General features: G+C 37.9%; 1 protein-coding gene and 1 long non-coding RNA gene across 5 annotated transcripts; one reads left to right on the top strand and one right to left on the bottom strand.

Annotated features, from left to right (window-relative positions):
* Positions 1-1,933: 1,933 nt before the first annotated feature.
* On the top strand, positions 1,934-23,413 carry NUDT9 (nudix hydrolase 9). 4 transcript variants are annotated; one of them, XM_070614350.1, is made up of 8 exons: positions 1,934-2,340; positions 5,158-5,397; positions 8,248-8,343; positions 10,560-10,646; positions 15,358-15,469; positions 17,146-17,292; positions 18,451-18,535; positions 22,902-23,413. In XM_070614350.1, the coding sequence occupies exons 1-8, from the start codon at positions 2,321-2,323 to the stop codon at positions 23,078-23,080; spliced, it is 966 nt and encodes a 321-aa protein (XP_070470451.1). In that variant the 5' UTR covers positions 1,934-2,320; the 3' UTR covers positions 23,081-23,413. The 4 variants fall into 4 exon arrangements, with proteins under 4 accessions (XP_070470451.1, XP_070470452.1, XP_070470450.1 ...); XM_070614351.1 differs by lacking the exon at positions 1,934-2,340 and adding an exon at positions 2,364-2,490; XM_070614349.1 differs by lacking the exon at positions 1,934-2,340 and adding an exon at positions 2,364-2,763.
* Positions 10,097-20,847, bottom strand: LOC139082529 (uncharacterized). Its single transcript, XR_011538622.1, has 2 exons — positions 20,733-20,847; positions 10,097-10,272 (listed from the first exon to the last, which is right to left on the bottom strand). It is a non-coding gene; the product is annotated as an uncharacterized lncRNA (long non-coding RNA).
* Positions 23,414-24,563: the final 1,150 nt, after the last annotated feature.

The raw sequence follows: 24,563 nt of genomic DNA, 5'->3' as shown, positions 1-24,563 counted from the left end.
ACTCACCAAAAAGAAAAAAATTACTGACAGAAAACGTGGACACAAAATGTGTTTTGTTTTCCAACTAGCTGTTAAATAAGCTTTGTTTCTTCCGCATAACAACTCCAGCAGAGTATCAGTGAAAACTTTGGAAAATACTTCTTTTCCACTGCAAAGAACATTCTTTGAAATCTCTTTCATGTAAAACATAGTAACATTTGCAACGTTTGTCCTTGAATAACTTTCTTGTCTAATAAAAAACCTGAGTCATCAAGACTTGTTTATTTTTTAAATAAATGTTTTTTTTTTTTTTTGTGAGTAAGATTGGCCCTGAGCTAACGTCTGTTGCCAATCTTCCTCTTTTTGCTTGAGGAAGATTGGATGTGAGCTAACATGTGTGGCAATCCTCCTCTATTTTGTATGTGGGATGCCACCACAGCATGGCTTGAAGAGCAATGTGTAGGTTTGTGCCGAGGATCTGAACCCGCAAACCTGGGGCTGCTGAAGCAGAGCGCACAAACTTAACCGCTATGCCACTGGGCCGGCCCTCAAATAAATATTCTGTTAGAGGACGGTTTGTTGGTTTTTTTGAATGTCCTTGATCATGTCCAGTCCCATCCTGGAATATACCGCATTGAGATCACATTGAGACTGCATTGATTGATTGCATTGAGAACATGCTTGACGCTTTGTACAGTAGACTCATTTTGATTCTTGGTTTCTGCCTTGCTGATGCAAGCTATATTACAGACTTATTTATTATTCAGCCTCAGATGAACCATGACCCGTGGAGACAGTTGTTACATGGACTATTGCACAGAGAATGGGTTAAGAGGACTCTCAGGGAAACCTGTGCAGGGGCCCCATTCTAATAGTTTCAAATCTCTTTGAATAGCACTATAGCTGCATTAGTAGATTCCCTAAGGAAGGGAGGGGAGAGGGAAGAGAGAACTTGATTTACTGAGCACTTATGCTAGCAGGACTGCATAAAGGTTTTTTCTTTTTCTCCATTTTATGTCTAATTGACTCCTATTCTTCCTTCAGATCTCGTCTCAAGTGGTACTTCTTAAGTGGAGCTTTGCCAGACTTGACCAAATCTCCCTGTCATAAATTCTCAGAGCATCATGAACCTCCCTCCACAACACAGATCACGGTTGAAACTCGACCTTTATTTGTGTGATTATTTTCACCAATGTCTATCTCCCCAACCAGCCTATAGATTCATGAGGGCAGGACTCCTGGATTTTGCCCAACATGGTACCACAGTGCTTACACACAACAGGTGTTTAATACATATTTATGGAACAAATGCATGGTTAAGAATTTGAGCTTATAGTCCTACAGATCTAAATTCAAATCTTGGTGTAGTAGGCTGAATAATGACCCCAAAGGGTATCAGGTCCTAAACCCTGGAACCTGTAAAGGTAATCAAATATGGAGTCGACTCAAATAATCCATAACCAACCTATAAGTCAAAATTGGGGTCAGTTTATTATGAGTCAGAGTGAGGATTATAACCCAGGAAAGCCTTAGAAGGCGTTCCAGAGAAGTATAGATTTCAGTACAGTCTTAGATCTCTTCAGAACAAAGAAGATAGATTAAACACACCCAGGATACATTTTCATCAAACTTTCAAAGAGGTATTCACTTGCAAATTAGCAGGTCAACAGGACTGTTATGTCAGGAAAGGGACTAATCTGGGCATCACCAATAGGGTGGAGGAGGGGAAGCATGCATTCTTATTTTAAGAGAGTGCATTCTTTAATTTGATGGTTAAGCAGATGTACAACGTATGTTTGACAGGCCATAAATCAGGCTTTTAGTTCAAGCCCAATCACTTTTGAACTCGAACAGTTACCCCATATACCTCAATATCCGACACTCTCTCGTCAACCTTGCAGATGTAATCAAGCATCTCCAGCTGGTGAGACGCTACTAGATTATACAGGCAAGCACTAAGCGAAATCACAAGTGTCCTTAGAAGAGAGACTCAGAAGACTGACACAAACCCAAAAGGGGAAGGCAGGGTGACCGTTTGGAGCGCTGCAAAGTGCCGCGACCACAAGCCATGGAAGGCCAGCAGCCACCAGAAGCTGGAGGAGGCAAAGAAGGGATTTCTTTCAGTAACCATCTATTATTCAGATATGATTAGGACGCGCGTGGGTCACACCACCAGCTGCCTGTAACGCCCTCCTGCGAAGAACACAGGACAACGAACTTCTCTGCCTTTTCTTTCTTTCCCTGCCTTCCCCTTCCCGGTCTTCTCTTCCTCCTTTCTCTTCCGTCTTCCCGCATTTACCGCCGCCGGCACAGATTCCTCGAGAGGGTACCAGGTCGCAGAATGGTCACGCTAGGCGGCCGGTAGGTGCTGTGCTTTGCGGCCCAGCCGTAAAGCGCCGTCGCGCGCCGGGGACGTCACGGGCCCCGGAGCGCCGGTCCCAGCAGCTGGCGCTGGGGGCGCCGTCGTCGCCTGCTGATCTAGTGGCCGTCGTCGCCCTGGCGGAAGCGCTGGTCTGTTAGGTCTTCTGGGGGGCTTCTTGGTCTGCGTGCGTTTCTGAGGTCGGGAGGGCGGCCCGGTCCTAGCGCCCGCTAGATCCCGGCCGGAGCTGTGGGGCGGGCGGAGGCGACGGCCCCAGCAGCAGAGACCGCCGTGCGCGACGCCGCCCGCGGGGCGCTGATGGCCGGACGCGTCCTGGGGAAGACGTTAGCCACCGTGTCTCTCTCGGTGGCCTTGGCCTACGTGACTGTCAAGTCTTTGCTCTGTCGCAGCCTCCCGGCGTGCAGGTAGTCCTCCTCTGAGGCCGCTTCTTCTCCCGAGTGCCGGGGTCGCGTTGGGAGCCAGCTTCCAGGCCGGCGGCTTCCCCTGGCTTTGCTTGCGTCCCGTACGGTTATCGCCATTTACACGCTTGCGAAAAGGCTGCAATGTTTTATTGCATATTGAGGAAAGCCAGTGGTAGTGATATTTCTCGGTCAGTGATACTGAAATTTACCACCCTCTGTGAGTCACCATTATTGTCGCCAGAGAGATTAAATATCACTTGTTTGGGTGTGGTGTTGTCCCCTTCCATTGTTTTCTCCTTCATACTTAAACGTTATTATTAAAGTTGCTACATGCACATAGTTTAAAAATGTGAGCAGTATAAATGGTGTAAAATGAAAAATATAAGTCGTGATTCCTCTCCTCGACTTCTCAGTGCAGAGAATACATTATTTAATATTTATTATATTATATATTATTACATTGTGTATTAAATTATAAAGAGGTAGGTGTTTATTATCTACCTCTTTTTCTTGATGTGCCAACTCTGGGTAAATTTAGGGATTTATGCTGTGGCAAATAATCCACAACCAACCTATAAATCAAAATTGGAGTGAGTTTATTATGAGCCAAAGTGAGGGTTATAACAGGGGAAGACCTTAGCAGAAGTTCCAGAGAAGCATGAGTTTCAGTACAGTCTTATGTGTTTTTAGAAGGAAGAAGATACATTAAACACACCCAGGATACATTTTCAAAGAGGTATTCAGTTGCAAATTAGCAGGTCGACATGACCATTATGTCAGGAAAGGAACTAATCTGGGCATTACCAATAGGCCTAGCAGGGAAAGTATGCATTGTCTGTCTCAAGAGAGATTCCTGACTTTAATGGATAAGCAGATGGACAGTGTATGTTTGATAGACCATAAGTCAGCCTTTCTAGTTCAAGCCGAATCAGTTTTGAACTCGAATAGTTACCCCATATATCTCCATATGTGAAAATCTCTTGTCATGAGGTCTTGCGCTGCCTCATACATTTATTCTCTTCTTGTCTGGTTTTTATTCTCCGAGTCCGTTGTTCACTAAACACGACGTTTTAGATGCCATGCTGGGCACAGAGTAATGAACACATTTTATGAGCTGCCTGCCTCTAGGAGTGGTTTTTCTTTTTTTAAAAAATCCTCTTTGCTTAGCATGTCATGTTTACTTTCAGCACAAGAGAATTTTCATCTGTTTTTCTCCCATTTTGGTCCTATCCAGACCCCTCCCCCCTCTTTTTTTCTGGAACTCCCATGACAGCTGTTGGAACTTCTGGATGGAACCTCTGTGTCTCTTTTTCTCTCATTTTCCGTTGGTTTGTCTTTTTGTACGATGTTCTTAGAGATTTTCCTCTCATTTACCTTACAGATTACTAATTCAGACCTTAGTCGTGTGTGTTGTTAGTCATCTCTTCTATTAAACTGTGAGGTTTTATTTATTTATTTTTCTTGGCGTGGAAGATTGTTGCTGAGCTAATATCTGTGCCACTCTTCCTCTATTTTGTATGTGGGATGCCACCACAGCATGGCTTGATGAGCGGTGTGTAGGTCCACACCCGGGATCTGAACCTGCCAACCCCTGGCAGTTGAAGAGGTGCATGCGAACTTAACCGCTGTGCCCCTGGACAGCCCACCCTTTTCACTTTAGATGTCCTAATTTAGGGTCATTAGGAATTTTAATCTTTAGTTTGAGAATAATGAGAAGCCATTTAAGTTTTTAGCTAGGAGGAGACATGAAAAATTTTCATGTACGTTGTGAGGTAAAGGTTAAGTTTCAGTTTTTTGTTTCTGTTTTCTTTTGTGATCCAATTATTTCAGCTCTATGCCTCTTAATTTTACCTTTAGTTTTACTCTACAGTTTACAATTTGTATATTTATCACAATCTGACTTCTAGTAATATTACATTACTTCATGTTGTAAGAACTTTACCACGATTTATTTCTTTTTTTCTGTTCTTTTTCCTTTGTGCTGTTTTTGCCATACGTTTTACACATGTATGTTAGACTATAGACTGTTTTTAAAAATGTATTCCTTCACATAGACTTAAAGTCTTCTTTTACATTTGTTTTTATGGTCGAATTTTCCTAACAAACTTCCTTCCCCAGCTTCTGTGCTAACAAAAGTAAACTGCTGTCCCTTTTTCTCAGCTAAAATAAATTCAGTGAGTAGGTTCCAGTTAATAAGATTTAGCAATATTTTAGAAATTTTCACATTTGAAAATAATCTCTCACAGTTGTTGGACCTTTTTACTAATATGCATCAAATTTGAGTTTTCTGATTTTTAAGTCTTTGAAAGTAAAAAATATGTTTTTGGGTCTTTGAATTAGGTTCTTTAAGTTATCTGTTTTTTGGTATTTATATAAAACATTTTTTTTTTCTCCCAGAAACTCATTTTCATCCTGTGGGTTTCATCTTAACTCCAGCGTCATGTCTGGTTCTAATGGTGCCAAAGAGAATTCCCACCACAAGGCTCGGACATCTCCTTACCCAGGTTCGGAAGTTCAACGCAGCCACGTTCCTAATGAGAAAGTAGCCTGGCTTGTTGAGTGGAAAGACTATAATCCTGTGGAATACACTGCAGTCTCGGTCTTGGCTGGGCCTAGGTGGGCAGATCCTCAGATCAGGTGAGCAAATTAGCGGGCATCAGCTGGGTGTAAGAGTTTTAGAGAAGGTAGTGGTTGTATTTGTAAGTTGTCATTTTGACAGCTGAAAATTCATTTTTATCTAGTGCGTGACTTTGTTATAACTCACTTTCCACATTTGCTTGAATTCTTGCCAAAGCTAGACAGTCTATGTTTATTTATTTTTGTGGGAGTTTTATGATGTTCCTTCCAGATAGGTAAATCTATTTTGCTACGAAGTTTTTTGTTTTATGAAATGATGAGTGGTGGTATCTGTTTTCATTTGTTCTGTTTGGGTTATCAACAGAACAGCTTTTGTGGTTATTTTCCAACATAGCTGGACTTGTATTTGAAGTAGTGAAAAGATTTTTCAAAAATGTTTTCTGGATTACTAAGAATAGGATGATCATAAAATTAGACCAGTGTGAAAAAATAGAAAACGGATAAAGGAGAGAGAGAAAGAGGAAATGAAAACTTCAAGCAAAAAGGTTTTCACTAAATTCGTAGAAGTGCTGCATTGATGCACATTTTAAATTTATGTTCCTTTTTATAAATATAATGATAGAGTTTTTTTTAATGTTCTAACTATAAGCTAGGCACTGTACTAAATGTTTTATTAGCATTATTTTATTTTATTCTTATAACTATTCTGGAAGGCAGACAGGGTTTCCTACTTCATAGAAAAACAAAACACAAAAAAATGAAAAAACTTTTCTTTTGCGTTTGGTCACAGAACTAGTAGATGGTATAGCTTGGACTTGAATTCAGTCTACTCCAGAATTCATGCTCCTCACCGCTCTGCTGAACTCCTACCCTAGTTTTAGAGCAATTTTTTTTTTAATTTTCTAAAGATTGGCACCTGAGCTAAATCTGTTGCCTATCTTTCTTTTTTCCTTCTTCTCCCCAAAGCCCCCAAGTACATAGTTGTATATTCTAGTTGTGAGCGCCTCTGGTTGTGCCATGTGGGACACCGCCTCAGCATGGCCTCATGAGCAGTGCCATGTCTGTGCCCTGGATCCGAACCAGTGAAACCCTGGGTCGCCGAAGCGGAGTGCACGAACTTAACCACTCAGCATGGGGCCGGCCCCTAGAGCAATTTTACGTTTGATTTAATGAGTAAATTTATTGTGAATGATAGTGCTGTCAAGGCATTATTTATTCTGTTAAGGAGAAAGTTTTGTTAGTTGGGTAGATCCAGTATTAGTTCATTAGTAGTTATACTCTATTGTGGTCTTATTCAGTTTCAGTTGATTTTGCCCCACAGTTCCCTTATTTTGTCCAAAGATGTGTCTGTAGCTTTGTAATAGTGCTTGGATTATTAATTAATCTTGAAGCTAACCTGTGGAGAAATTATTGGCTTTAAATGAGTTCCATTTTCCCATTTTAGAGGATGTACATATTTCTACATACACATTATGCACAATTAAAATTAGTGATGTTGATGGGTGCTATATAGTGTAAATAGAGGAAGACTGAATACATTTTCTTAGTTTTCATTCTATTTTTTTTGAGTTGAATTTATATCACTGTCTAAATCAAGCTTTATTAGTAATGTTAATGCTTCAGTTATGATTAGGCTCCTGCTTTTTTTTAATGGTGAATTTCTAAAGTTCCGAGGGCATTGTAACTCTGGTTTTATAATTTCATGATTTTTACCATTTAATTCTTTTTATTTGTGTATTAGATGGTATATTTGTGTATTAGATGGAAGACCGGTCAGAAGTCTTGAGAGAATGTCTGGATCATTCAAGTTGGAAATTCTTCCCAAAACAAAGCACAAATATTTCTATGCTCACTTACTAGAATTAAAGCAAGAAAAAAAGGGAAACTTATGTCAGAACTGACCATGTACTATCCAGTGCTGTACGACTCTTTATTCACTGTCAGTGCAGTTGTGTCAGTGATTTCATAATGGTGAGGTTAGTTTATTTATATCTGTTTCTAAAATATATTGAGGTATGACAAATGCAGTAAAATGCACATTTTTAAAGTATGCAGGTGTAGCTCAGTAAAATTTTACATTTATATAGCTCTGTAACTGTCATCTAGTCAAGATCTAGAACATTTTCAGTGTATTATATCTATTGTCATCTACATCAGAGTTATTATGAAGTTTGTGGGGTGAATTTGCTGTTTGTGGGGTGAATTTGCTGTTTTGTGGATTTGCTTTGATTAAAATGTTAATTAGTACACATTTGAAGAAATTAAAATTATTTTGAGACAGAAGAAACATCAAGATATCAGAAGGAATCTTATTTTTGGAATCACATAGGAACCAATAATTGCCAAATTGTGCCCATAGACAATTTCCTTGCTAGTAGTAATATAGACTTTTTTGTAGCATGTGGAGTAGCTCCAGTTCTTCTGCCATTTGTCCTTCTCAGAGGGGTTATAATACACATCCTTGTGTTGGTTTTTTTTTTTTTAGATTTTTAAAAAATTTTTCCTTTTTCTCCCAAAACCGCCTGGTACATAGTTGTATATTTTTAGTTGTGGGTCCTTCTAGTTGTGGCATGTGGGACACCACCTCAGCGTGGCCTGGTGAGCGGTGCCATGTCTGTGCCCAGGATTTGAACTAGCGAAACGCTGCACTGCTGAAGCAGAGCACACGAACTTAACCACTTGGCCATGGGGCTGGCCTCACATCCTTGTATTTTAAGGTGTTTTGGTTAACAAATTTCTTTTTCAGAAACTGTTTTGAAGGAGTAAGATGGATTTATAAATGAAAACTAACCCTTAACTATTTAGTTTCAGGGATACTGCTTGTTATAAGTAACAGATTGACTGGCATTATTAAGCCATTGGTAGTATTGAATCATTATTTCTTATTTTGCTTTGGTATTCTCATTGCAGTGAAAGTACCTTTTCTCCCAAGTTTAATGAAAAGGATGGGCATGTTGAGAGAAAGAGCCAGAATGGACTGTATGAGATTGAAAATGGAAGACCTAGGTAGGTACCGGGAGTGGAACATCTTACAATAATGGATCTTCAAAAGTTAGAAAATGTAATTAACATTTATCGAGTACTGGTATGTACCAGACATTGTGCGAAATAATTTATATATGTGATCTAACTAAATCTTCGCAGCAACCCTGTGGGTAGATATTTTTAGTTTCATTTATAGATAAGGAGAGAGAATGTAAGCAGTTTGCATTAAGTGAGTAAATGGCAGAGGCAAGATTTGAATGGGTCTTTTTGTAACTCTACCTTGAAGGTAGACATAATTAATTGAATAAGTTAAAGGATTGAAAATTGTATGTTCTGTAATTATTTATTAAATGAGATAATGCCTTAAAATAAGAATTTATCCGGACACCTGAGTAAAAATAAAAATAACCCAATAATTTAACATTAGGTTTCTTTCTGTACTTCTAAAAGTGATTTCTCTATGCATCTCCAAAATTTTCCATTTTCCTTAAAAAGACATTGTAAAAGTTAGGAAGAAATGTAAAAATTAATGTGCCCCAAGTAAAGCAAAAGAAGGATCACAGATTTGTAATCATGGTTCTCACATGGTAAAAATGTTGCAATTTATATTCTTAGTTCCTCTGGGACAAGGAAATCATAGTGCTGCTCTCGCCCCAACTTGGGCCTTCCATTTTGCTAAATTCTTTCTTTGGTCATATCTTATTCACTTTTTCTATGTTACTGGATCTCCTTAAGTCAAACTCTTCTCGTATTTGACTTACTCCTTAGGTTCTTTTCTGGGTAAAATATATTAAAAGATATGTACACATATAAAAGGATCGGCAGAAAAGGTGTTGTTTTAGTCAAGATTCTGACTAATGGAAACCAGCTCTAGCTTGCCTGAGCAAAAAGTGAGCCTTATTCTACGGCCATGGGATTGTCTCAAGGAGCCCAAAGTAGAAATGCAGCTAATTTAGGAGATTGGAAATCCATCAGGACTATCTCTCTGCCTCATCTCTGCTTTACTTTGTGTGTTGCCTTGATTTCTCTTTCTCTGTAAACAACTTTCTCTGCTTCTCAGGCTATAGGATAGTCTATGAGTCTTTTTTCCACGGCTTCTAGTTTACAAGGTATAGGCTTGGTCTCTTAAAAAATTAACACTGTTTCTCTTAATATTGGCTTTGATCATTTGCGTTCAGGGGTGTATGGTTACATGGAATAAAACCTAGTTGCTGGCCACCCTGTCCCCCCTCCTGTGAGTTTGAAAAGTAGAATTCTTGTCACCTGGCCAAGTGTTTTGTCTTTGTCTTTCTGTCTTTATTTGCAGGTCTTGCTGAAAAATTTCTGAGTCTAGTACAAAACAATATAAAAATTCATTCACCTTTAGCAATAGCCGCAGGGGAGTCTGGAATAAAAAGAGATGGCTGAAAGAGACATTTTGGCAAGTTGTTTATTTAGTTTCACATGCTGGGAGGATAAAAAATATTAAATAGGTAAGATTGCAGATTAGGGCATTTTACTGGTACGTAATGGAAGTTGAACATTTAAGGAATATTGACTGGAAGAAAATTAGTCAGCCCTGCCTGTTACTCTGTTTCTCTGACAGACTTTAACATTGGGTTGTGGCATTAGGTTAAATAGTAAGTTGGCATTTTTAGAAAACGGTTTTCTTTAATAATTGAGTTTTGGTATACTTGAAGTCTTGAAATATTGAATGATACTACTATCTCATTATATGCTGCAAAATACGTATTACTGATAGTAAAGTTTCAGAACCCACTCAGGAAAAATGGACTTTAAAATGTAGCAAAAAATATTTTAATGGGAAGGGTCGCAGGAGATTGGAGTAGGAAAGGAGGGTGGTGAGAGAGAGGAGGGTGGGTGTGCTGATGACGCCTCGTCACTGATGTCGCAGAGGATGATTCTATGCAGGGGCTTCCATCCTCCAGGATTTGAGAGTTCAGGAAGGTTCTAGTTTAAATTTAGAAAACTGAAGTTAGGTGAAAACTGAAACAAATTCTTATATTGTATAACAATTTTGGAAATGAGATCCTCCTCCTAGATCTAGCCCAAAGCTTAAGACTCACAGCAAAGAAAAGTTGAGTAACAGTGCTTCTGGTGCCAGAGATGTGATGGTGCTGCTGGATTCGTGTGGAGATATTATTGCCCTCTTATTGCTCTCACTACCTTTTGTGCCAGGTTAAGTTGGGTTAAAAAAGATGAACACATTCAATTGATTCTATGTTTTTTTCCCCCAGAAATCCTGCAGGACGGACGGGACTGGTTGGCCGGGGTCTTTTGGGACGGTGGGGCCCAAATCATGCTGCAGATCCCATCATAACCAGGTAATAACTAAAATAAATTTCAGAAGCAAAGAACTAAATTATTGGAAAAATAGACTGTAACCATGTGTTTACATATACATATACATACACACATACATGTATGTATGCATATATGTGTGTGTTTGTATATATATACATGTATATATGTGTGTGTGTATATATATCTGTATATATATACACAGCCACATGTATATGCCTCCGCACACCCACGAAATCTGTATTTTAAAGGGACTTTATGTAAGATTATGGTGATGTGATATAAGCTGTAGTACAGATGTGTAAAGCTGTAGTTTTATATTGTATGAGTAGGTTAGGCATTATATAAACAAAATTAGTTCACTAGGTATTTATTGACATCTATTTGTTTTCAGAACTGAGTAGGTGCTTTGGAAGATATAAAAAACTGTAACAATTCTAAGTTTCAGCTCCTGTTGCTGAAGAGCTATGGCTTCATTTGCAAGATGGAAAATATGAAATTAGAAAACATGTCAAAGACACATGAGTGATACAGAATGCTTTAGAAAATTAGAAGATTGGGTGTGGGCATGGTGATGCTGACCCTGGAGCACCCAAGAAAGGCATTATGAAGGAGGTAGACTTGAAGCTTGGATAGGTGGACAGAGGAGGCCTGAGAAGGCTTGTAATACTGTCCATTTGAGTATCGAGGAACAGTGAAAAGACCAGCTTGGTTGGAACAAAAGATTCTTGTAGGAAAATAGTGGATGATAAATTAAGCTTAAAATTAACTAATTTTTGTGCAATTCTATTGTGGAGAATATTAAATGCCAAAGTTTAAGGCATGTGAACGGGAGCCACTGAAGGTTTCAGAAGGGGGGAAAGGCATTCTCTTCCTGAGGCAGACCCCTCTGGTTAGCCAAATCATTCAGAAGATCCCTTGACGAGCATGAGTCAGAATATAGAAGGTAGGTGAGTGTAATGTTTAGATGGACTTAGCCATCCCCAGAGGAATCATCTTTCCGACACATCTGGAATATTCTGTCATCTTTTTTAATTAAAATGAAAATCTCTTTTAATTTTTATTTTTAGGATTTCTTCACTGACCAACTCCCTCTTCACATGTAATTGTCACTTTCCTACTTTAAATAATGCAAATGCCCTCAATATTCTTACTTTTTTAGTTTTGATATTTTGTACGTCTTCCTTTCTTCCAGGAGACTTTGTTTTTCTCTGATCTGAGATTTAATGATAATTTCATAGTTTAACTCTAGGAAAGCAGCTTATTTCCCTTATTTTCAAGTTACTGGAAGAGGCCAACACTCGCCCTGTCTTACTCTCTTGCTTGCCCTTTGAGTTTCCCCGTTAAAAGGGATTTTTACCCCACATCCTACCCCAGTTTTATCTTCCATCCATCCATCCATCCTTCCTTCCTCCCACCCATCCATACTTCCTTCCTTCTATCCACCCACCAACCCACCCTCCCATCAACCTATCAAACCTACCTCTATCCATCTAAAATTCGTTTAGAAACTTTATGGTTTAAATGAGATGAGAGAGTTAATATATTCTTTAATCAATGTAAGTAAATATTAATGGCAGTGTTAGTTACTTTTCAGTTTTGGTGAGGCTGGCTAAAAACAGCAAGGTGTAAAACATTTGAAGCAGGAGTGCCAGTAAGGGGACAAGAAGCAGAAAAGGGAAGCCAGAGACTTGAAAGTTAGCCTCTAAATGGCTTGTCTTTATCTATGGTGGACCAAATAGCAGCTAGGGGTAAATGTGATTGTGTGTTAGGTTGTTTTGAAAAGGTAGACTTTGAGCTTAACTCTGTCATTATATAGATGAGAGCACTGAAGCCTTAGAGGTGGTCAAGGCCATAAAAGAACCCACAGTGGCAGTCTAGCTTTCAGCTGTACTCTTAGGGTGCTGTTCTTTGCTGTCTCAGTAATGCTTGTGTTAAGCGATGAGTCCCTCCATGTATATGAGTGGCAGTGGAAATGGAAGGAAGAGAAGAATGAAAGATGGTGAAGGAAGAATCACCAGATTAATTGAATCGTTAAAAATATTGCTTTATTCCAGGCACTCTGCTAGGCGCTACTGTTAGTTTTCCCATTTGTTTCTCACAAAATCTCCCAAAGTAGGTATTAACATATCTATTTTATAAATCTGAAAATGTAGACTCACTGAGGTTAAGTGGCTTGCCTAAATCTTGTAGATCTGAAATTTGAATCGGGGTGTTTGGCTCCAACTATTGAGCTTTCTCTTTTACACCAGTATTTCACTAATGAGTAATTATAAGAATCACCTAGGCACTTTTAAAGCAAAGATCCTTCCTCCTTTTTTTACAAGTACTTCATGATTCAAAATAGCATTGTACAGTGCAGAATTTCACAGATTTTTCTTGTTCAGATTCTCCAGGGCAAGTGTTAAATTTTTAGATTCCCAGGTACCCTTCCTAGAGATTTCCCATGTATGATGGGAAGTTATCTGAAGTTTCTTTAGATTCTTTAAAGTCAAAGTGAGATGGGAAGTGTTAGTATATTACTGTGAATAAACTCAGGTCAAAAAGTTGGTGGCATATAATTTTCTTTCCAGTTTTGGTTAAAGGCAGGAAGGTGTGGACCTTCAGAAGTGGGGAGGGGTTATCAATAGTTCATAGGAATATCACTGCTATTTAATAAATGTTACTGAGGTTCATTAATTTCAATGATACATTATTTCTGTTATATCAAGAAATTTTGTTTGAAATTTGGTGAAAATGTATTTGATACTGATAAAGGAACAAGAAACTCCTCTGCTTAAAATCCTTCAATGAGTCCCTTCAGGATAAAACGTGAGACTGTAAACACAGTAAGCAAGCTGTTCATCATCTGTCTGGTCCTGCCTTCTTGCCCAGCAGCGTCTCTGTTCTGCTTCTCTTCCCTGTGCTCTGGCCGCGATGGCTGAGCTGCAGGGGCTCTGTGGTGGTCTTTGTTTTCCCAGCTGCTTGCATGTGATGCATCGTAGGTGTCAGTAAATGTTTGTGAGTAACAGAGCCCTCATTTGCTTTCTTATCCTTCCTCTTCTTCAACTAGTGTAAACAGTCTGTTTATTTGGTTTAAGTAAATCGTGCTAGAGTGATTAAGAGCACAGATTCTGGAAACCAGACCGCCTGAGTTCCAATCTTGGTTTACAGCACTTAGTAGCTCTGCAGTCTTGGGCAAGTTTTCTACTTCTCTGTGCCTCATTTTCTGCGTCTGTACAGTAAAGACAATAGAATTGTTTGAGGCTTAAATGGATAAATACACTAAAGCACTTAGAACAGCATCAGGTATATGATAAGTACTATATAAATGGCTTTTAAAAATAAGGGTAAAATATGTCTCCTCTCCATTCTCATGGTCTCAGCCTTCAGTCCTGTCCTTGTCGTCTCATATCTGGATCATGGTAACAGTCTTTTTGCCTCTAGTCTTGCCTCCCTCCAAAGCAGCCTCCACACTTTTGTCAAAGTGAGTGAGCCTTCTAAAACACAAATTGCTTATGGCTTTATCCTATTTAAGAATATTCTCTGGCTCTCTAAGCAGATGAATTTGATGAATTCTTTGCCCGCTTCTCCGGCCTTATACCTCGTCTTTCCCTTACTGATGCCCCCACATTGCCAGACGCCACATATATGTTCAGTTTCTTGAACACATTTATTTTATGTTATAACTTTGTTCCTTGCTTGTATTATTCCTCTATCTGGCATCCTTAAAAACAGATGCTATCTTCTTGTACTAATTATTCTTTCCTTTCTATTTACTGTACTCATCAAACTGTCACTCTGTCTTATAATTTATTCATGTACATGTCTAGTTCCACTGCTAGACTATGAGCTTTTTCGGGGCAGAAATTATGGGTTAGATGGGTAGTCAGCCACAGTATAAAGAAATTTGGAAACCCATATCTAAACCAGTGTATTTCGTTGAGTCTCAGTCAGAGTGATGGTTAGGTCACAGGCTTTCTTTTTTGGCTTAGTATTGGACGTTCAAAATCTTTATCTTTGCCTAAGAAACTATTAGAACAGTTCTTAAAATTGGGCAAGGGGAGGTGGGTGTGGAGGCATGGAAGGAAAGGGGAGGCTTATCAGCATCTCTGGGAAAGAGGCGGTGGTTAGAAGAAGTGGATTCTGAAATTAACCTTGCCGTGATACTATAAACAAAAACTACATGCAATTTGATTCAAAATATAAAATTAAACTAAAGGGTAGAGTGAGATTTTTTATCAGAAGAGGGCATAAAGATTGAAAAACACTATCGTTGAGACCAGCTGAACCTGTGTCATATAATCTGCTTTTCTGATAACACAGTGAACTGTTAAAAGCAAATATAACTGGATCTTTTTTACTACCTGTAATTCTTAAGAAGGATCCTTGGACTTTGTTTTTTCTTTTTTTTTTTTTTTAACTTTTACGGCCCTTCCTTTAAATTCTGTTCTGCTTTTAAGCTTTTTTTTGGGTAGCACTTTAAGTGGTAACAACCATTTCTATCCTAAATTTTTATTATGGAGAATACAATATCTTTTATAGAAATTAGACATTTGTCCTGGTTTGTAACAGTGCTAAATGTAGAATATTTCTAATGCAAAATATTTTTTTTGGTGAAACTAGCAGATTTGAGGTAAATTTATATATACTCTATTATAAAGAAAAATACGTGTTTATAACTCTTTCTCAAACTTGAGAGAGAACCTTGGTCTTTGTTCTAGTTTGGTTTTGATCTTACATTGCTGTTTATAGGTGGAAAAGGGATAGAAGTGGAAATAAAATCACCCACCCCATTTCTGGGAAAAACATCTTACAGTTTGTTGCAATAAAAAGGAAAGACTGTGGAGAATGGGCAATCCCAGGGGTAAGCATTAAAACTAAATCAAATTAATGTTTCAAGTTCTTTTTAGTTGCTTTATTTAATACAAAGTTATTTTGTGTGGATCTTGTCTACTCCGGTTACCTCCGTTCTTCCGCACTCCAATTAGTTGTGCTTTTGTCATTCATCACTGTAATGAAGTGACATTGTTAGTAACAAGTGGAGGAGCAGGGGTCTTGGAATCTGAGTCTAACTCTAAAACCCTTGGGAAAGAACTTGGCCTTTGGAGTTAGACCTGGGCTTGTGTCTTGGCCTTTCCACTTTGAGCTGGGTGATCTGGAGTTCAGACTCTGATCTTTAAAGTAAAGATGCTGTATCTACTTCATAGGATTACTAGAGATAGCATATAAATCACCTAGTCTATAGTAGGTACTCATTAACATTGGGTCCATCTCAGAACTCAACCCCTACTCCAAGCCCAAGGTAAGATTTTTAGCATTTTTTTGTTGTTGAATTCTGATAATTTTAGGCATAATAAAAAAGGTAACTTTTATTACTTACTGTTTCTTGTAGTTTTTAAAATTTCCGTAATATCATCAGGAAGAGTGTACTTTTTGTCAAGTTCGTGTCAGTGGTGTATTTGAAGTGGCTTAAATGTGTATTGTGTGCAGCAGAGGGTTTTATATTTTATGCTATATTGTGAAATGGAGATAGTTTGATGAGAGCATGACTTACACTGCTATCTGCAAGAATAGTTTTTTCTTTGTAGGATAAAAGTGGAATGGAAATAAAGATCTCAGCTAACTGTGATGTAAGTTTAGGCTAATTATCATGAGCCAAATAGTCAAACTTTACTCGTGTTGAGTGCAAGAATACAGTAATGATTTTATCATAGGATCTTCTGTTTTCATTGCCATTTGAAATTCTGATCAGTCAGGGAACTGTGGTCACTGATAGCATTTTGAGAGTCATTCATCTAATCATCATATTTTGAAACTCAGCTAATATTTTAGAGTTTGAGGATATAACAGAGCAACATAAACAAACATCCCTGTCCTCTTGGTGCTCACGTTCCAGTGGGGGAGACATATAAGATAAATAAGTTATTGTATGTTAAAAGGTAGTAGTATTAAGAAAAAAACTAAAGCAAGGAAGGGGACTAGGGAGTGTTTGAGAGTTTACAGTTTTAGATAGGATGGTTAGAGAAGGTCTCTCTGAGAAGGTGACATTTGAGTAAAGACCTAAAGGAGGTGAATGAGTAAAGTACATGGATATTCTTGGGAAAAGCGTCTTGGACAGAAGTAATAGCAGGTGCAAAGGCCCTAAAGTGGGAGTATGTCTGGCACATTCTAGGAGCATTGAGGAGGTCAATGTGGCTGGAATGGAATGAATAATGGGGAGACTATCAACTTACTGTATTCTTTCTTGCCTCCAGGCGTTTCTTCCCTTAGCCTGAGTTTGGAAAATACCAGGAAATGAATCTGAGTAGCTCAGTTTGCCATAGGCAAACCTTGGACCAATTATTGTGGTAAAATATATGAGGTACCCTGATAGGCTGCTACTAGAAACAAACGGTTTAGAGAAGGGCATATCACAGAAGAATGTGGATCATGATTATGGGCAGATAGGGCAGTAAATGTCCATTGCATCACTCAGTAAATATTTGTTGAATGAATTAAAGGTTATTACTTTTTTTTTTTTAACAAAAATGTGACTCTTAGGGGATGGTGGATCCAGGAGAGAAGATTAGTGCCGCACTGAAAAGAGAATTTGGTGAGGAAGCTCTCAACTCCTTACAGAAATCTAGTGCTGAAAAGAGAGAATTAGAGGAACAGTTGCAGAAACTCTTCAGCCAGGAACATCTGGTGGTAAGAAATGGTGATTCCTAGGAAGGATTTAGTCCTGTGGATTAATGAAAATGACTTGAAGTTCACCTGGATATCTGATAGATCATTTTCTGGATAAAGTGAAATACTTGTGTATTTGAAATACGTATTCATAAGAACAACTTAACTCGTGGATTTTCACTGTAAATAGATTTCCACTAAGTTTTATAGCCCAACTTTAGGTCACTTACATCATTTGTTATAATACAGTTTTTCCTCTGAGTTTTTCTTTAGACTAGATGTGAGCTAATGTGACAATTCAGAAGCTATTTTCATATGTGTTGAATACCCATCCAATGGAAAACTTTTTTTATTTGCATGAATTCAGCTCTTTTGAAAGGACATTTTAAGTTATGTTATTCAGAGTTTTTCCGGTTGATAACCATGTAAGTTTCATGTCCATTTTGTCTATAAACCCTTTGTGATTAAAAAAAATACCTTATAAGGTATATGTGCACTAATAAAAAGGAAAAGTACAGATTTTCTTTTCTTTTTTGTTGGCTTCTGCTTGGATTGCTTTGTTTTCTTTCTCGAGTTGGGATTTCTTAATTATTTATCTGTGTTGTCCAGTTTTTTGGTTATATTTGTGTTAGATGGCTAGATCCAAATCTTTTCATGATTAGTAGCTTGAGTATTAATCTTTACTACGTTTATTTATAGATCTCATGTGTTTAACTAGGAGAATCAACCTTTGTATTTCTGAAACTGTAGTCATAGAAATTATTAAAATGGAAAAATACTTAAATTATAGGGACTTTAAAAAATCTCATGGCCTGAATATGACTATTCTTAATTTCTTAAATTAGAGTCTGAGGTATCAAGGGTTTTGTGAATTTTAAACCTTCCTCAAAAAGTTGTTGAGAATAGTTTCCTGGGGAAATTTAAAACAAGTATATGGAATGCTACGTTAAAGGTTCTATGATAGTTACATTTCTTTTTTTTTTATTGTGGTAAAAAACACATAACATAATTTACCATCCTGACCATTTTTAGGTGTATAGTTAAGTAGTGTTAACTATATGCACATTGTTTTGTAACAGGATATCTACGTGTATGATTCTAATGAAGGTAACATGCTTCTGCTCTATGCATTCCTGTTTCACTCTAGACATTTTTTTATCTGCTTCCTTTTAAAAATAGATATATAAGGGCTATGTTGATGATCCTCGGAACACTGATAATGCATGGATGGAGACAGAAGCTGTGAACTACCATGATGAAACAGGTGATTTTACTTATGTTTGTTAAACTGACTGGATTAGAGGATCAGTTAAGTCAAGCAGCCTACTAGGGCACAGTTAAATCTGGACTATTTTAGCATCTTGAGCCAATCAACTACTGATTATAGGATTATATTTATGTGAAACCAAAATTGTTGATATTAGAAGAATACATGGAAGAAAGCCTTCCAAGTTCTACCTGGAACCAATTTCCTTTAATCCCTTGGTAGCATATAAAATTAAGGTTGAATTTATGGACTAAAATTATGTGCCTTAAAGTTGTCAAATTGTTTGTATAGTGTAAGTCCATTTGTGTAAAACAAAACCAAAGCAACTGGAGATTTGGGTAGGAAATAGGAAATATGGCCATGATTAAGGAAATGGAATTTATATCTTTCTTGCTGTTTGAAATATTTTTGTAATAAGTATATCTATTAAAACACAAGTCAATACCAAAAAAATTTCCAAGTATGAAAGAATTTAAAATGAATGCTTTTTTTAGTCCATGGATTTAAAAATTGGGGGCAGGGAATCAAATCTGTTATTACAAAGAGAGAGGGAAAATTTACTCTCTTAAAAGTTAATTATAGGGGCCAGCCTGGTGGCGCAGTGGTTAAGTTAACACGCTCTGCCTCAGTGGTCCGGGGTTCATCCATTCAGATCCTGGGCACGGTCCTAAGCAGTGCTTATCAAGCCATGCTGTGGCAGGTGTCTCACATACAAAAAATGGAGGAAGATGGGCACAAATGTTAGCTCTGGGCCAATCTTCCTTAGCAAAAAAGAGAAGGCTTGGTGGTGGATGTTAGCACCGGGCTAATCTTCCTCAAAAAAAAATTAATTATGATCCTTAATTTGTATATTGATGGCTTCTCTTGAAACATATTGCTAAATTGGATGACTTTTAAATATTTTGTTTTCATCTGTAGCGTAATGAAATGAGGGTACCATATAAGAGAACTGAGTATTCTACTTATGGCTCTTTTCTGAGCTGTGTAACCTTGTGCAAATCTCTTGTTCTCCTGGACTTGGTGTTTTCATTTATAAAACGAGCTGGAACTGGAAGATCTGCCACTGTCACATTGTGTGCTTTTGCTTGTTGGACTTGGGAGAAACGCCCAGCACTGGTTCAGTTAATTCTATACAACTACTCTAAGCAAGGTATTAGAAGATTTGAGTTCATCCTTCTGGTATTGAGAACTTAGAAGAAATATTTCAGAGGGAGAATTATGCAAATGTACTGTAGAAGCAGGTCTGTATGGCTTAAGTACTGATAAATTTGTTAGCTTTTTATTTTTGGAGTTAAAAACAATGACTCATCATCTAGCGGTTGATTATATAGTTTATGAGTTGTTCAAATCACCATTTTCACCCTTCCTTTCTCTCTTTAAATTCCAAAAAAATTTCTGGTGTGATAATTCCAAATTCTGTTGTATCTGAGTCTGATTGTGATGCTTGCTTTGTCTCTTCACACTATGCTTTTTACCTTTTAGCATGCCTTGTAGTTTTTTTTTGAAAACTGGAATGATGTATCTGTAAAAAGGAACTGAGGCAAATAGGCCTTTAGTGTGAGGTTTTGTGTTTATCTCACTAGGAGTTAGGCTGTGTTTACTATTTGCTGTAGCTGTAGGTGTCAGAGGCTAAAATTTCCTCTGGTGTCCTTGTTTTCACCTTGTTGTCTTTGAGTTTCCCTAGAGACTTCTTCTTATGTAAGGTCTGAGCTGTGCAGTTCTTTCAGTTGTATTCCCTGCTGGTAGACGGGAGCCCTGTTGATGTGGTGGTAAGTGTGGGGGGAGGGGAATCATAGGAGAAGCTGTGACGAGGTCTTAGTCTTTTAGTGAGGCTGTGCCTCTGGGCTGTGATCTTCACAACTGCTTCTTCACAGCACTTCTTAAGTGAGGCAGGAAGGCTGGAGGGAACTGGAGTTGGGAATTTCCCTTCCCCCAGGTTGCTTAGGCCTTGGTAAAATAGTTTTCCCTGAGGGCAGAATGCTCTGGGTGTATTTCAAAATCCTTACTTTTCCCCTTTCCCTGCTGGAAGCAGGTGGAGATTGTTTTTCTCCAGTCTTCACCCTGAGAACTTGGTGGCATTTCTGGAGGTAAAACTCATGAAAATGGGCCCTCCTTCCCACCCCAAGACTGGGCCTCCAGGAGATTTCATCCTCCACCTAGCCCACAGATCAGTGTCCAGAAATTAGTCAATTACCTTTTAAGTGTTCCTCCTGGTTGCTGGCTCCATTGGTGGGCTTCTGTTCCTGGTAAGTTGTGATTCTCTGTCTCTCCAGTTTTTGGGGTGGCAGTGTGCCGTGACCTCAATTCTCTGATGGATCGAAGAAGAGTTGTTGATTTTCAGTTGGTTCAGCTTTTTTCTTTCTTTTTTTTTCCTTAAAGATTTTATTTTTCCTTTTTCTCCCCAAAGCCCCCCAGTACATGGTGGTATATATATATATTTTTTAGTTGTGGCATGTGGGATGCCACCTCAGCATGGCCCAATGAGCGACACCACGTCCGCGCCCAGGATCTGAACTGGCGAAACCCTGGGCCACTGAAGCGGACCTCGAAAACTTAACCACTTGGTCACCGGGCCGGCCCCTGTTTCAGCTTTTTTCTTGTTGTGAGCATGGGAGTGCTGACTTCAAAGCTCTTTACATGTCAGACTGGACCTCTTTACACTTTTTACAATTTTGTTTTGTGTAATTTATTAGGTAACCAGAAAGGGAGGGGAGTAAAATAACTTTTTAGATGTTATTAGTTCTGATACAGAGCATGTTGTTAGAGGACATTGTTGTTTAGATAATCAGATATTTGCACTTCGCTTTTGGATTTAGGGTTATATTAATTCTGGTACTTCATTGATGGTTGGATGTTGTAGCTGCACTGAAGATACACAAAGCTGTCATTTTAGTATTGGAATTTAGAAACTTGTGTGCTAAAATATTTGATTGGTTCTTTTCTTTTAAGAAGTAGCTTTATTTTTTATTATAAAGGTAATACTTTTTAATAGTTATTTAGAAAAAGGATGATGTAAAGAGGAAAAGTTTTAAAAGCACCAATTATTTCATTTCCCATAGATAATCATTGTTGGCATTTTGGTTTATCTTCTTCTGGACTTCAGATAGCTGTTTTTAAAATAAAAATGAGCTCATACCATATATTCTATTTTGTTACTTGCTGTTTTCACATAAAAATGTATTATGGACATCTTTCCATGTCAGTATATATAGATATGTTTCATGTTTAATGACCATATGGCAGTCCATTGTGTAGCTGTTCCATCACTTACTTAATCTGTGCCCAATAGATAGGAAAGTTTGGTTATGTTTGTTTTTTTATTTTTGGTTATAAATAATGTTGCCTTGAATATTTTAACAGCCTTATCTTTTTATTTCCTTAGAATAAACTCTTTGAAGTGGAATTGCTTGATTGTTTATTGTATCCTCAATGCCTAGTACTGAATCTGGTGTATAAGAGGCATTCTGATGTTTGTTGAATGAATGCTTGTCAAAGAGCGTTTACTTTTTAAAAGCTCTTGATAAACATTGCCAACTTGTCCTACAGAAGTGTGCCACTTACATTACCAACAGTGATTAGAGCATTTATTTTTAGTTTTTTGATAATTATAAATATTTTAATGAAATATTTATATGTATTTATAAATATAATTATAAATATTTTATGGTTTCTGATCTGGTGTCATGCTTAGAAAAAGTCTGCTTACCTTAAGACTATAAAATGAGTCCACCAATTGTTTTGTTTTACTTTTTTTTTAACATTTAAATCTCTAATCCCTCTGGAATTTATTTATTTATTGTTATTAAAAACCTTTTATTTAAAACATGGCAATTGCAACAAAAAGTATGTATGGAGGTACCGTAAGTTAATCTCACCCAAAGACAAATTATAGTCCATCACCTCCCATGTGAGCCCGATCACCCCTTTTGCCCTTGCCCTCCCTCCTTCCCCTATGGTAACCACCAGTCCAGTCTCCGTTGCTGTGTGTTGGTTTGTCGTTGTTTTTATCTTCTACGTATGAGTGAGATCATATGGTATTTGACTTTCTCCCTCTGACTTATGGAATTTATTTCGATGTGAGATTTCATGCTTATTTAATATGAACTCTTTTTTTTTAGGGTAATGTTCTTTATTATAAAGAGAAAAGCTTTCTTAGTGATGCCACTACTTAAAATTTACAAACTTGGTTAAAATTTGGGCATTTGGAAAATTTGGACTATTCTTTTAATTCACTTGACCACCTAATACAATAATTTGATTTAAGATAATTTTTAGTAAGAATACTTGAAGATGTAGTTATGCTGAAAAAGAAATTAATAAGTGAATTACTTTTTCTTGGTGATGTTTTTTCTTTGGTAACCAGGTGAGATAATGGATAACCTTACCCTGGAGGCTGGAGATGATGCTGGAAAAGTGAAATGGGTGGACATTAATGATAAACTCAAGCTTTATGCCAGTCACTCTCAGTTCATCAAGCTTGTGGCAGAGAAACGAGATGCACACTGGAGTGAGGACTCTGAAACTGACTGCGATGGGTTATAGCTCACCACCTCCATGTAAGCCAAAGGTCAACAAAGGAGCGTGTACTGAAAAGAAGGCACTATCACAGAACGCAGATATTAAAAGGTCAAAGTAGGTCTCTTGGAAATTATTTTATTCACTTTCAAAACAATTTGCATTTAGAAGGTTTTGCATAAGAATACAATTAGTAAATATGGTGAAATGGAACACAGAATTTCCTGCTTTTCAGTCAAAAAATATAAAAAGATCATATTTTATATGTATTCTGTTTAAGCATGGCTTAAACCAAATTTAAACAACTGATGCTTTTTGAAGAATTATAATCTGAATAAAGATAAATTTGACCAGCCATAACTTCTGCTTTCCATGGAGTCCTTGTTTGTCAGTTCTTTTTTTTTTTGAGGAAGATTAGCCCTGAGCTAACATCTGCTGCCAATCTTCCTCCTTTTGCTGAGGAAGCCTGGCCCTGAGCCAACATCCATGCTCATCTTCCTCTACTTTATATGTGGGATGCCTGCCACAGCATGGCTTGACAAGCGGTGCCAGGTCTGCACCCGGGATCTGAACCTGTGGAACCCCAGGCAGCCAAAGCAGAATGTGGGAACTTAACCGCTGTGCCACCAGGCTGGCCCCTCTTTTTTTCTTCATTGATCTTCTGAGGTCTGAGGGATGTTCCTGCCACATCAAGCTCCTTTGCCTCATCTGATTTATCTTTAAATTATTTGCCTCACATTTTGCTTTATGTGATCTTTTTGAAGATGATTTAAATGGAAACTGTATGTATTCTTCTTGACTTTAGAGTCATCAGTTTTTGAGGAAATTTTAGTCAATAAAAATCAGGATCACTGAACAAGAGCTCATGTTCTTATTATTAGAAATTTCTGAATTCAAGGTGGCCAGGAAATTAGTAATTTAAACTGATATATTTATTTCACTCTACTGTAATTGTATTTGCCATAAATGAGTTAAAAATAGAAAAATAGATGTTCAGAAAGGAATTGAAATCAGACGAAGACAGGAGGTCTGAGAGTTAGTTAAAGGGACTGTTAGGAAGGGAATGTTAAGGTTTGAGAGAGGTTCTTGAGAGGCTCGCTGTTAACATTATAATTCCCAGAGGAAAGGAAAGAGTTGGTGTTCTTGGAAGCAGGGAAGAGGAAAGAAAATAACCCTGTCTTGTCTCATGGACACAAGTATCCCATTCTGGCTGAGGCATCTTTGGGGAAGCCCCATGATATTAACTCCTGTCACCCTGAAGTAGGGACTGTCATGATTCCATCTTCGTTCAGCTGGACTGCAGGTGGGGCGTCTGAAGAAAAGCAGGCTTAGGGGATAGAGGCATGGATGGTTCTTTTCTTCAGATATTTGAAAAAGGCGTTAGGATTACTCTGTAGCTAGAGGACAGAAGTAGGGCTAAGGAAAAGCAGAAAGGATTTTTGTTTTTGTTAGTGTCAAAGCTCCTTGGGTGGTAAACCTGAACAGTTGAACTGAAGGAGGCTTTTTTCCC

This window comes from Equus przewalskii, chromosome 3 (assembly GCF_037783145.1).
Source record: "Equus przewalskii isolate Varuska chromosome 3, EquPr2, whole genome shotgun sequence".
In the NCBI taxonomy this organism is placed as follows: Eukaryota; Metazoa; Chordata; class Mammalia; order Perissodactyla; family Equidae; genus Equus; species Equus przewalskii.
The sequence above is the reverse complement of the archived record's forward strand: the minus strand, read 5'-3'. Positions and strand labels throughout refer to the sequence as shown.

Excerpts from the sequence above, each read along its gene's own strand:
- NUDT9 (XM_070614349.1), top strand. The coding sequence starts at position 2,657 with ATGGCCGGACGCGTCCTGGGGAAGACGTTAGCCACCGTGTCTCTCTCG. Across the intron at positions 10,647-15,357 it reads GCAGATCCCATCATAACCAG|GTGGAAAAGGGATAGAAGTG; the intron begins GTAATAACTAAA and ends TGCTGTTTATAG. Across the intron at positions 15,470-17,145 it reads GAGAATGGGCAATCCCAGGG|GGGATGGTGGATCCAGGAGA; the intron begins GTAAGCATTAAA and ends TGTGACTCTTAG.